The sequence below is a fragment of the Marmota flaviventris genome, chromosome 2 (genome assembly GCF_047511675.1).
Source record: "Marmota flaviventris isolate mMarFla1 chromosome 2, mMarFla1.hap1, whole genome shotgun sequence".
NCBI lineage: Eukaryota > Metazoa > Chordata > Mammalia > Rodentia > Sciuridae > Marmota > Marmota flaviventris.
Window position 1 is genome coordinate 98,454,772 of NC_092499.1, and position 14,255 is coordinate 98,469,026.

A 14,255-nucleotide genomic window follows, 5' to 3' on the forward strand; every position below is an offset into this window, starting at 1 on the left:
ATCACATCGGTTACACATTCACTGTTTTACATATTGCCATACTAGTGTCTGATGTGTTCTGCTGCCTTTCCTATCCTCTACTATCCCCCCTCCCCTCCCATCTTCTCTCTCTACCCCATCTACTGTAATTCATTTCTCCCCCTTGTTTTTTTTTCCCTTTCCCCTCACTTCCTCTTATATGTAATTTTGTATAACAATGAGGGTCTCCTTCCATTTCCATTCAATTTCCCTTCTCTCTCCCTTTCCCTCCCACCTCTCGTCCCTGTTTAATGTTAATCTTCTCATGCTCTTCCTCCCTGCTCTGTTCTTAGTTGTTCTCCTTATATCAAAGAAGACATTTGGCATTTGTTTTTTAGGGATTGGCTAGCTTCACTTAGCATAATCTGCTCTAATGCCATCCATTTCCCTGCAAATTCCATGATTTTGTCATTTTTTAGTGCAGAGTAATACTCCATTGTGTATAAATGCCACATTTTTTTTTATCCATTCATCTATTGAGGGGAATCTAGGTTGGTTCCACAGTTTAGCTATTGTGAATTGTGCTGCTATGAACATCGATGTAGCAGTATCTCTATAGTATGCTCTTTTAAGGTCTTTAGGGAATAGTCCGAGAAGGGGAATAGCTGGGTCAATTTCCAGCTTTCCAAGGAATCTCCATACTGCTTTCCAAATTGGCCGCACCATTTTGCAGTCCCACCAGCAATGTACAAGTGTACCCTTTTCCCCACATCCTCGCCAGCACTTGTTGTTGTTTGACTTCATAATGGCTGCCAATCTTACTGGAGTGAGATGGTATCTTAGGGTGGTTTTGATTTGCATTTCTCTGACTACTAGAGATGGTGAGCATTTGTTTTAATGTACTTGTTGATTGATTGTATGTCCTCCTCTGAGAAGTGTCTGTTCAGGTCCTTGGCCCATTTGTTGATTGGGTTATTTGTTTTCTTATTGTTTAATTTTTTGAGTTCTTTGTATACTCTGGATATTAGGGCTCTATCTGAAGTGTGAGGAGTAAAAATTTGTTCCCAGGATGTAGGCTCCCTATTTACCTCTCTTATTGTTTCTCTTGCTGAGAAAAAACTTTTTAGTTTGAGTAAGTCCCATTTGTTGATTCTTGTTATTGACTCTTGTGCTATGGGTGTCCTATTAAGGAATTTGGAGGCCGACCCCACAATATGTAGATTGGAGCCAACTTTTTCTTCTATCACATGCAGAGTCTCTGATTTGATATCAAGCTCTTTGATCCATTTTGAGTTAACTTTTGTGCATGGCGGGTGGACCAATGGTACAGAATAGAGGACACAGAGACCAATCCACAAAATTACAACTATCTTATATTTGATAAAGGTGCTAAAAGCATGCAATGGAGAAAGGATAACATCTTCAACAAATGATGCTGGGAAAACTAGAAATCCATATGCAACAAAATGAAACTGAATCCCTTTCTCTCTCCAATCCTTTTTTAAAAGTCAGAGGAACTTTGTAAGTCATGAGGATATTGCATTCTTTTAAAGATGTCTGTTATTCTAAGAGAGAAAGAATGAATAATGCTAATTAAATTATCTTGGAAGTTGTTTAAGTGTGATTTAATCCAGACAGTGATATAGCACTGGCCAGCAGCAGAATGATAGAATTTTAGAACTGATGAGGAACATATTAGAAAAGAAGTTAAATAAATTATTCAAGTAGACACTTCACAACATTTAACCTCTCTGAAGTGTGCATGACTTTCCTTTATTTATTTGTTCCTAGTTAGCTAGTTCATTTCTTTCATTTACTTATTGAGTACCTATTATGTGTAAGCCTAGTGCTAGATAAAATAAATGCAGTTTATTAAATAGACTTTATTGAGCAGACATTTTACATAAAAGTTGGGACATAGAACATTTATAGCAGAGGTTAAAGATAAAGATAAACTGGTCTTTTGTTTGTTTTTTGTTTCTGGCAAAAAAGATTGCTACAGAAAGATAATTTCAGTTTGAAAGTGTACTTGTTCTTAACACTGTGGACACATATGCTCCTGATAATGCATGGTTTATTCAAACAATGAATGCTGTGTTTTCAGTGGGTGGAGATGTAATGCATCCTGATATTCCCAATAACTTCCTGAGACTGCTAGCAGAAGGTTGGTAAAGATTTTAAAATTAAATGTTTTTCATTACAGAGTAATTAGGGAATTTAGTGGAAATTAAAATGGTATACCAATTTCTTTGTAGGTTTTGATGATGAAACAGAAGATCAGCAATTGAGGCTTTATGCAGTTCAGTCTTATCTTACTTTACTAGATATGGAAAATGCATTTTATCCACAGAGATTTCTTCAAGTTATGAGTTGGGTGAGCAATTTACATTATATAATAAATTTTTATGAAACCCAAATATTACCATATTTTCCCCCAGAAATCATTCAGTTCTACTCAGCTAATTGCTTCAGATATCTTTTTCTTTCCCAAGTTACCATCTATCAGTTAACTATTTATTTATCTCTTCTTTCTCTCTGCCATCTTACTTGTCTGATCTTCTAAATATGGGTAGTTGTTGAGATATCTGTGTTTACAGTATGTTTTTTATGTAAACAGTATGTTTTTTGAATATGTGAATACTTACATATCTTTTATATATTAGCTTTCTGTAACTATATAACAATGTTACCACAAATTTAGTGGTTTATAAAAACAGATTTATTCAACCTTTGGTTTTTTGGGATTGCCTTATTTCGCTTAGCATGATATTCTCCATATCCATCCATTTACTGGCAAATGGTGTAAAGTCATTCTTTCTTTCTTTATTCTACTGTCATGTATTACTAAGAAGAACCAATAAAATAAAATTTAAAAAACACCCACAGATTTATAATCTCATAATTTATTTTCTCATCTGTGGGAAAGTTGAAATTTAGCTTCCCAGTTAACTTTCTTAACTATATTTGCTTTACTACATCTGCATCTATTTTTATATCTAGGTCAGTCTGCCTATATACAGTGTGTTTACTGAGCCATTTAAAATTGAATTGCGTTAGAGAAATGCAAATTAAAATTACACTGAGATTTTATCTCACTTCAGTCAGAATGGCAGGTATCAAGAGTACAAGTAACAATGAATGTTGGTAAGAATGTGAGGGAAAAGGTACACTTATACGTTGCAGGTGGGAATGCAAATTGGTGCAACTACTCTGGAAAGCAGTATGGAGATACCTTAGAAAAATTGGAATGGAACCCAAACCATTTGACTCAGTTATCCTACTCCTCGGTATATACCCAAAGACTTAAAATCAGCATATTATAGTGATGTGGCCACATCAGTGTTGCTTGATTCACAATAGCTAGGCTATGGAACCAACCTAGGTACCCTTCAACAGATGAATGGATAAAGGAACTATGGTACATATACACAATGGAATATTAGCCATAAAGAAGAACAAAATTATGGCATTTGCTAGTAAATGGATGGAACTAGAGACTGTCATGCTAAGTGAAATAAGCCAATCCCCCAAAACTAAAGGTCAAATGTTCTCTCTGATGTATGTACGCTGACTCATAATGTGGGGAGAGGGGATGGAGGTTCACCAGATTGGACAGGGGGCAGTGGGGAGAAGGTAGGGGGAATAGGAATAGGAAAGATAGTAGAATTAATTAGACATAACTTTCCTATGTTCATATGTAAATACATGACCAGTGTAACTCCACATCATGTACAACCACAAAAATGTGAAGTTATACTCCATGTATATATGATATGTCATTCTACTGTCAGGTACAACTAAAAAGAACAAATAAAAAAATTTTAAAAATTGAATTGCAGATAGCATGACAGTTTACTTCTAAAAAATTCTATATGAATTTCTTAAGAATGAGATTAATTATACAGAATAATGGATCTTATTTATTTTACTGATAATCCTTCTTGAATTAATGGATATATTTGGTGATCATTAATTTTTGTTTTCTCCATGAACATAGCATGTCACTTTATTTAGATTGTCTAATTTCTTCTTATACCATGTAATTCCTATACATGTTTCTATACTTGGTTCATTTTCTTTAGAGCACTTTTAAATGTATGATATTTTAAATTTTGGTTTCCATGTGTTTGTTGCTGATATATACAGATTTTTCATATTTTGATCTTTTGGTTGCACTCGTTTAGTGTTCAAGCAGTTTTTTAAATTATAGATTCCTTGAGAGCTTGTTAGAATTTTTGTATCTATGTTTATGAGGTATATTAGTCTGTTGTTTCTATATTCTTTTTTGGTATTCTATTTGGTTTTGGTATTAAGGTGTATAAAATGTGTAGAATTGCTGTTAATTTTTCTTTAGAAATTTGAAGAACTGAGCACAGTGGCCCATGCCTATAATCCCAGTGGCTTGAGTAGCTGAGGCAGAGTATTGCAAGTTCAAAGCCAGCCTCAGCAATTTAGTGAGGCACTAAGCAACTTAATGAGAACCTGTCTTAAAATAAAATAAAAAGGGATGGGGATATGATTCAGTAGTAAAGGTGCCCCTGGGTTCAATCCCTGGTACCAAAAACAAAAAGTTCCAAAATATCATTTAGGAAAGATCTTTTATTCCCTGAATTATCATTTTATGGTTCATATATCAGTGTCACCTGAGTAAGTTAGATGTAAGAAAAGAAAAAGGATATGTAACATATATCAGTGTTCCTCAAAGTCTGTTCTGTGGACCATCTATATCAAAATTGCCAATACTTGTCCTAATATATATCCTTGATCCTCACCACAGCCATTCTAAATTAGAATATCTGAGGATAGACTGGGAATCTGTATTTTATGAAATATCTCAGGTGACTCTCATGCATATTAGTATGTAAGAACCACTGATTTAAATTCTTAGAGGAAAGTGCTTGTAGAAACTGGCAACTAACTCTGAAAGTTCAGAAGAAAATCAAGTTACAAAAGTATCTTGCTTATATATTGTTAATGACAAGGATGTGGAAAATATTTTTGTATTGAGTTCAGTTCTTTTGTATTGAGCATATAATTCTTGGTATAATTTTGAACCAAAAAACTACAATGGTTTCTTTAGTAATTCGTTCACCATGAAAGTATGTTTAATCTAGATTAAATTCACTTTGTTTTAGGTTTCTGCATGTGTATTACTGTATAACTTGATATCTGTGTATGTAATCTTTGTTTTATCCATAGGTGTTAGGAGAGTATTCCTACCTCTTAGAAAAGGAAAAGCCAGAGGATGTTGTAACTAGGCTTTACAAGTTACTTATGAATGACTCCATTTCTTCAGAAACAAAAGCCTGGCTGTTTGCTGCTGTGACCAAGTTGACACCCCAAGCACATTCTTCTAATCTAGTTGAGAGGTTAATCCAGGAATTTACCATATCTTTGGATACTTGTATGAGACAGCATGCATTTGAATTAAAATATTTGCATGAAAATATAGAACTTATGAAGAGTTTGTTTCCAGTTGATAAGAGTTGTGAAGAAATGGTGGTAAGACATCTGTGTTTGATCTTTTAAAAATTGTGTTGTCTAAACAGTAATTCTTGCATTTGTGATATATATATAAGGAATATATCAAAATATAATTTTCTGTAACATTCAGAATGAAGGTTGTAGTTTTCTCACATTAGTAGGGGAGAGAATTTGAGAACTTCCATTTAGTGTAGATTCTAAATTGTCAGGAAGAAAAGAGTATCTCTTCTGAAGAATGATAGTAAAAATATTTATATCCTGTGACAGTCTCTTTTAATATATAATATTTCATGAATTTCCTTTATTTTTATCTCCTTTGAAATTCTATAGGTCATTTTAGTCATGCTCTTTTCTTTGAGATTATTAAAAAAAAAAGAAAAAGTGATTCTTAATTTCATTTTGTTAATTTCCTATCTGAATACTGCTTTGGAACCTGATCACCTTTACTTTTCTCATCTACTTTGACCTGCCACACCTTTCAATCTCTAGTTGTCAGTTACTGTTCACCTTCTTAATTCATATTATCCCTTCCTTCAGATTGGTGTAAAGCAGAAAATTTCTAAAAGGAAGCCAGATTTGTTAAGTTTTGGTGCATTAGCTGTCATATAATTGAGAAAGAGAAGAGGATATGCCTATCCTCACTAATATTCCCACTAATTTTGACTCAGGTTTTTATATCATTTTAATTTTGAACATTTTTAATGTTTTTCCATAGCATCTGAAAAACAAAGGCCTTTCTTTAGCATTTATTAGGCATTCTAGATACTCTCATTAAATGATGAATGAATATGCTATCCATAGTATTTCATTATGTGTAGCTACACTTTTCTTTTCCCCCAATAAAAGATAACAATGATGACACATCCCCATCTCTGAAGAATTTCAGTGAAACTAAACCTTTCCAAATTCAGAGTGTGAGGTGCCACTTGTACATTAAGTTTTAAGTCAGGAGAAGCAAATCAGTGGTTATTTCTGCTATCTCTTTTTCTTATCCCTTTACCTTCACTTTGGTCATCTTTATAATTTCTTCACTGTGGGGAGACTGATTAAAGGCCCCCAATGATGTTCATGTTTTAATCCTAGGAAACTGTATATCTTACCTTAATTGTTAAAATGTTGTGAATGTTATAAAATTAAGTATTTTGTGACAGGAAGGTTATCCTAGGTTATCGAGGTAGTCATGCTGTAATATAATCACAAGGGTTAGAGAAGGCAAAGTAGTAATAGAAGCAAATATTGGAATGATGTGGCCTCAAGCCAAGGAATACAGGCAGTCTAGAGAAAAACTCAGAGAGACAAGGAATGGATTCTCCCCTGGAGGATCCAGAAGGCTCTGCCAACACCATTGATTTTAGTCCCTGGCAGTTACTCTAACTCATACCAGGTATGTCTGTCTCTTCTTATAGGTTATAGATCCTCTGAAGGTTTGAAACTCTGTCTTCCTTTGTCTTAATCATAGCAGTTGATATTATACATATTAGATATTATACATATTAGATATTCAAAAACATTCTGCTATGCAGTAAAATTGATAATAACTGCAAATGTTTTAAGTTGATTCATAGCTAGGTGATCTGATGATATATTTCAGAAAGTGAGAGAATTGGGTAGCAGTTTTAGAATTAAAGCTTCTGTTTTTAGCTTAAATATTTTTAGGATATATGTGCTAAAATTATTTATGTCAATATACTGTTTAGAGTAAATTTTGTAATTCCTAATTTTTACTAAATTTTTATGTAGGTAGATGCTTCCTTATCTTTTCTCGATGGTTTTGTGGCTGAAGGACTCAGTCAGGGGGCAGCACCTTATAAACCTCACCACCAACGCCAAGAGGAAAAGCTTTCTCAGGAAAAAGGTGATTTTTCATGAGTTTATAACATGCTAGCTTGTAGAGATGTAAATTTTTAATGTAATTGATATTAAAGAACAAGGGATATTTACTTTTTATTATTCTTCTTTAAATCTGTTGTGATTTGTTTACCCCACCTGGTTTTCAGAACTCAAAAATAAAGTCACAAAGCTCAGATCAAAACTACAAGATCCATATATAGAAATGCCCAAGGTGTGACCACCATTCTGGAATTTTCAAAGAACTGGAAGGTGAAATTATACTGGTCACTGTCCTGGATAGCTGACACATTTAGTGTGAGCAATCTGTGTGAAAGTTTCAGGAAAAAACCCTGATTAGTATGGAAAACATTAGTAGAGAAAACATTTGGCATTTGTTTTTTTGGGACTGGCTAACTTCACTTAACATTATTTTCTCCAATGCCATCCATTTACCTGTAAATGCCATGATCTTACTTATCTTTTATTGTTAAGTAATATTCTATTGTGTATATATGCCACATTTTTTAATCCATTCATCAACTGAGGGGCATCTAGGTTGGTTCCACAGTTTAGCTATTGTGAATTGTGCTGCTATAAACATTGATGTGGCTGTGTCCCTGTAGTATGCCATTTTTAAGTCTTAAGGCTTTAATTTTTAAAAGTCTATTTTCATGTTATTTTTTTGGGGGTAAGAACACAACATGAAATCTCTCCTAATTTTTACGTGTGCAATACACTATTGTTGCCTTATAGAAACAGTATTGTACAGCAGATCTCTAGTGCATATTCATCTTGCTTTACTGTAATTTATACCTGTTGATTAGTAACTCTTCATTTTCTCCTCCCCACTATTTCATTCTTCAGGTCTATGAATTTGATACCCTATATATAAGTGAAATCATATAGTGTATGTCTTTCTGTAACTAGCTTATTTCCTTAAGATAATATCCTCCATGTTATACATTGCAGAATTTCCTTCTTTTTTTAAGGCTTAAAAAATATTCCTTTGTATGTTCTATATGTCTTTCTTTATTCTAGTGCAATATCATTTTGAGTATTGTAGTTTGGCAATAGATTTTCAAGTCAGGCTATGTGACACCTCCAGCTTTATACTACTTTCTCAAGATTGGTTTGATTATTTACTTCACTGATAAGTTCTACCAAACATTTAAAGAAGAATTAAGGACAATTTTCTCAAACTCTTCTAAAAATTAGAAGAGGAGGAAACACTTCAAAACTCCCTTTATGAGACCAGCATTACCCTGATACCAAAGCCAGACAAAGATGCCACAAAAAAGGAAAACAATAGGCCAATATTCTTTATGAATATAGGTGCAGAAATCCTAAACAAAATACTAGCACACCAAATCCAGCAAGATATTAAAGGATCATATACCACAGCTAAGTAGGAAATCCCACTGGTATGCAAAATCAATTAATAAGATATACTATATTCATAGAATAAAGGATAAAAGTCACATGATTGTTTCAATAGATATAGGAAAGGCAATTGTCAAAATTCACCACTCTTTCATGATAAAAACTTGCAATAAACTAGAAATAGAAGAAAATACCTCAATATAATAAAGGCCATATATGAAAATCACATAGCTAACATTAATTAAGCTTTTCCTTTAAAATCAGGAATAAGGCAAGGATGTCCATACTGTCTTATGTCTAGTCAAGATAGTATTAGGAATCCTAGCTATATAGGTATGAGAAAGAGCAGAGGGGAGAAGAAGGAAAGAAGGGAAGAAGGAGGAGAAGGAGGCAGAAAGGAAGGGAGGGAGGGTGGTTTGAAGGAAGGAAATAAACCCAATTTTGAAAGGAAGAAGTAAAATTGACCGTATTCTCAGACAATGGGATCTTGAAACCCTGAAGTGTCCATAAAGAAAATCTTAGTACTAATAAATAAATACAGGAAAGTTGCATGATACAAAATCAATATACAAAAATCATTTGCACTTCTGTGTACTACACTAATTTGAAAGGGAAATTAGGAAAGTAGCTTTATTTATAGTACCCCCCCAAAAGATAAAATACCTAGGAATAAACTAAAGGAGGTAAAAGATTGTATGCGAAAAACTATAAAACATTAATGATAAATCAAACAACACAAATAAATAGAAAGACATTTTTTGTTCATGGACTGGAAGTTCATGTTAAAAGTTCATACTACTACAAGTGATTTGCAGATTCAGTGCAATCCTGATCTTCTGAGGCATTTGATGTGTTATTTAGTAATAGTTATGGCCTAGAATATTCAGGCAGTTTCTTTCCTCAATAACTCCTTATGTATTAATAGAATATATTGGGGGGGGGGTAAAGTTTTGAATTACAATTGCCCAATCTATGTACTTCATATAAAGATCCATGACATCCAGGACATAGAGAGAAAGTCTCTTGGAGTTCCACGGTGGAGACATGATCCAGTTGCTCAGTTTCTTTATTTTCATATATCTGGGAGTCATCAGTCATCATTACTGAAGTCAAGAGTCGGGTAGGGAAGGGGAGGTAGAATGGGAAAACTAATTCTTGACACTGCATGTTTCTTTCTTAAAATAAGTTAAGTAGCTAATGCAAATATAATAGATAGTCCTGAATTCTCCAAGCTGATGCAGTCCTTTCCCAAGTAATTTTTTTCCCCATAGAATCATCATTATAAATGAGAGTAAGCTCTCAAATTAGCATCTTCCAAATCTGTTTTGCAAAAGTTCCTTAAAGCAAAATTGAAATTCTATGAGCTTAGACTATTATAGAAAAGAAAATTGGCTATGAGATAGGACATAGCAAGTACTTAATAAATATATGTGGAATAAGTTATAAAATTATGTATCTTAGAATTGTGACTGGCTGTAAGTAAAATTATGTATCTTAGAATTATGATATGATAGGGGAAAAATAATTTTTTTCTCTTGAAGAGTTAATTCTGAAATCCTTCACATATCAGTCAGTTCTGATACTGATGATTTTTAAGAAATCATTTGTAGAGAGCTATATTTAAATTATTAAATGTAGCTTTAATAAGTGATACTTAGCTCTTGTGGATAGAAAAATGTCCAGTTTATATATCTAAACTCCAGGAAACTAAGAATTGGCAAAATCTCTGAGATCTGTAGGCAATAAAATTTATAAAATTTATTACCAATTTTAGTTTTTACCTAAGGAAAGCACGTAGGAATCAGTGTAGATTACTTAATAAAACATTATTTTAAAATGTTGTAGTCCCAGTGTTGAATAACACTAGAAATAGTAAGGGGAAATAGCAGTATAATTTGTTATCTGTTGAACTGTGGCTTTTAGAAAATCATGTCAAATTACATTGTTAGTCTCAAAATAAATAAATAAACAGTTAAATAATTTAAATTATTTGAGTAACTTAAATAAGTAAAATTAAATAATAATAGTAGCTGAGTATAGTCAGAGAAGTATAGCCAAATGACCAAGGTATAAAAGAATTGAAGTGTGAAGTAAAATAAAGAAATGTGTATATGATACAGTCTTCTAAAGCATGAAGATACAAAGAGGTTAATATTGAATTACTTATACCCAGAATAGTTTATACTATATTTTCTCAAACCCGTATTACTTAACTCCCAACTCTAAGGATTCTATTTTTAGCTTATACTCTGTCTTCTGCATGAATTTCCCTTTGCCCTCATTCTCTGTTTTCACTTCTCCATATTCAGACTTGTAGTTTAAATGTCTTCTTCCTTTTATTTCTTTCTGTAGACCATTCTTCTTCTTCTGCTCCCCATATGCACATCTAGTTAACTTCTCAAAATCTTTGCCTGTTTTAGTCATTCATCATTGTATGAATCTTGGGGGGAGCTTTCACTAAAGAATGAAAGTACTGTGGCTTGAATTTCTATCTCAAACTTGAGCCTTTCCATATTTCCTTAGATGACAATCTTTAGTCTTAGAATAGAAATTTTATCTGTGTGCTTTTCAGATTTTGTCCTTACTCATATCTAATTTTCTCGTCTCTCGAACTCCTTGCCTTTAATTTTGAACTTCTTTCGCTTAAATTTTGGTGTTTTTGTTGTTGTTGTTGTTGTAGATGGACATAATATCTTTACTTTTATTTATTTATTTTCATGTGGTGCTGAGGATCGAACCAAGGGCCTCACGCGTGTGAGGCAAGTGCTCTGCCACTGAGCTACAACCCCAGCCGAAACTCTGTTTTTAATAGTGTATAGACAACATTTCTTGAGTCTTGAGCTAGGTACTGTTATTGAAGTGTTAATGCAGAGGCTGATTACTAACTATCATAGATGATATTAAGAGGAGGCTGGAATTGGATAGCAGGTTAAATTGGATCATTGAAAAGCTTAGGATGAGAGGATATTTGGACTGAAAAGGACTTTAAAGAAACTTAGGCAAATATGAATCAGAATCACAATGTGTTTTTTTTTTTTTTTTTAATTGGTACCAGGGATTGAATCCAAGGGCACTTAACCACTGAGCCACATTCCTAGTCCTTAGAGAAAGGGTCTTGCTGAGTTGCTAAGTACCTCACTAAGTTGCTGAGACTGGCTTTGAACTTGAGATCCTTCTGCTGAGTCATTTTTTTTTTAATGAGGCATATTTTTGAGCTCTCCTTATATATATTTTCTGTATCTGAGTCTTTGAAAGCTTAGTTACATTTATAAAAAGATTGTTAGGAGATTCTATGAAGTTAGCTTGATCCTGGTTATCAGATCAGCATTTATAAACTGTTGAACTGTTCCTACCTCTTTACAGACAAATAAAAAAGGTCTTAGTCACATAATTTAACATTAGGCCTACATCAAGAACTCCTGTCTCTTGATTATTAGCTCCCCCTCCTTTAGCCCATGTACACTGATTCCCTTTCTGTGTCATTCATTTAGCTAACAAGCATTTATTTAGTACTCTTTGGATTAGGTGTTGTTTCATTTGGAGGAGACTGTATAATATAATAGTTGAAAGTACAGCTGTCTAGGATAAAGGTGTAGCTCAGTGATAGAGATCAATGGTCAGTGAAATTATGGACAGCAACCAAGTTGCAGTCTAGTCAGCAGGAAAGAGGGAAGAGAAGAAGAAATTGTTTTCCCTTTCAGAAGAAGTCTTCCCAGAAATTGCACACAAAATGTATGCATAATTTCATTGACCAGTGAAATTAATAATTTCAAGACCCTGAGTTCCATCCCCAGCAAACAACACCGCCCCCCAACCCCCCCAAAAAAGAGTATATCTCTGGAGCTAGAGTGTCTGAATTTGTATCTGGCTTTGTCATTTCCTACATTTCCTACATCTGAGATAAGTTTGTGACAAACTCTGCCACAGTTTCCTCATTTGTAAAATGTGGACAATAATTTCAGAAATTGATATTTTCTAACATACTTTTTATGGCTTAAGAAAGTCCTTTTTGTTATAATCTATACAGTTGCAGAAGATAAGTTTGCCAGTTAGGATGAGGTTAAAAACAAAAAACACACACAAATAATATGGGGCCCTCAAAAGAAATAGGTATCCTGGAGTTGATAGCTTCATAAGTATAAAAAGCTCAAGCTCCACCTCTTTTGCTGTGCTGGCATCCTGTGTGACTTCATGATCCAAGGTGATTGCCTGCACTCCAGTAGCTAGTTGCAGTCTAGCCAGAAGGAAAGAGGGAGGAAGAGAAGTGATTGATTTCCCTTTCAGGAAGACTTCTTTAAGAAGTTGCATACAAAATGTATGCATAATTTTATTGACTAGGAATCCAATCACATGGCCATAAGGTCTAGAAATGTCTCTTTTCTGGCTTGCTATGTACTTAGCTAAGTATTGAAAGGTAATGGAGATTGGTGTTTGCTCTGCCATAATAACAATTTTGAATAATTCAGAATTGTTAAATTAAATTCATGGCTCCTATTGAATTCATTTAGGTTATACAGATTCAAAAGAATCAGAACTTGAGTAAGTTTTTTTGTAAGAGATTTCAGATTGAGGGCTTTATCAGTTCATTTGAATGTGCCTAGGAATATTTTATTAAACAAAACATGGTCCTTTCTTCATTTATAGCTCATTAAATATTTTTTTTTTTTGTGAGACTGGCAGTTTTTCAGTAGACCTAATTTATCTGTTGTCTTTTTAAATTAAATTATCTTTTAGCTTCTAAGGGAGGTAAAAATATAAAAATGAAGGAATAGTTTATCTCTAATCACCTAGTATATGAACACTAACAGTAAATGCTCAATAAATGGTAGTTGCTTTATTATTACTTTTTTTTTGTGTGTGTATGTGTGTGAGAATAGGGATTGAATCCAGGGCCTTGTGAATACTAGGCAGGCACTTTATCACTGAGCTATGTCTCCAGGTTCCTTTTAAATTATATTTTGAGACAAGGTCTTGCTAAAATTGCTGAGACTGGCTTAACTTGTGATTCTTCTGTCTCAGCCTCCTGAGTAGCTGAGATTATGGATATGTGCTGCCACTCCCAGCTATTTTATTATTATTATTACAAGTATATGATTGTATCATTTCCAAAGCCCTATGTAGTTTAAAAATTGTTACTGGAGTTCAGTGTTCAATTATTTCAGTATTGAATGGAAACTGATATTTTTTTCTTTCTTTTTTTAAATATAAAACTATTATTTTAAAATTCTAGTTCTCAATTTTGAACCGTATGGACTCTCCTTTTCCTCATCTGGCTTCACTGGACGACAGTCTCCTGCTGGAATTTCTCTTGGTTCAGATGTATCTGGGAATAGTGCTGAGACAGGGCTGAAAGAGTAAGTTCTTTTTCTTATTAAAATTGAGAACATGGAAGTATTTGAATGTCTTTTAGCATTTGAAGCATTTGTCATCTGGATTATTATTTCCTTATTTTATGATGACTTCCAAGAAATTTATTGTTCCATTGGTTTTCAAGAAATTCAGAGAGAGGCTCATTTGTGATAATGTGTTTTAATATAATAGCATTGAAGAGTTCCTAAAAGTCCCATAAATTCTGTATGGGCTGTTTTATCAGTGGTTTCTGT

The 14,255-nt window shown here is 33.5% G+C and overlaps 1 protein-coding gene across 3 annotated transcripts in view; it reads left to right on the plus strand.

The window, feature by feature from the left end:
- The window catches only part of Ap4e1 (adaptor related protein complex 4 subunit epsilon 1), a 64,132-nt gene that overhangs the window by 33,547 nt on the left and 16,330 nt on the right, over nt 1–14,255 (plus strand). For all 3 annotated transcript variants that reach the window (XM_027926207.3, XM_071608259.1, XM_071608260.1), the window contains 5 exons: nt 2,010–2,122; nt 2,214–2,332; nt 5,158–5,460; nt 7,183–7,297; nt 13,883–14,006. In XM_027926207.3, the coding sequence (XP_027782008.3) occupies nt 2,010–2,122; nt 2,214–2,332; nt 5,158–5,460; nt 7,183–7,297; nt 13,883–14,006 (774 nt within the window). The remainder of the gene's footprint in view (nt 1–2,009; nt 2,123–2,213; nt 2,333–5,157; nt 5,461–7,182; nt 7,298–13,882; nt 14,007–14,255) is intronic.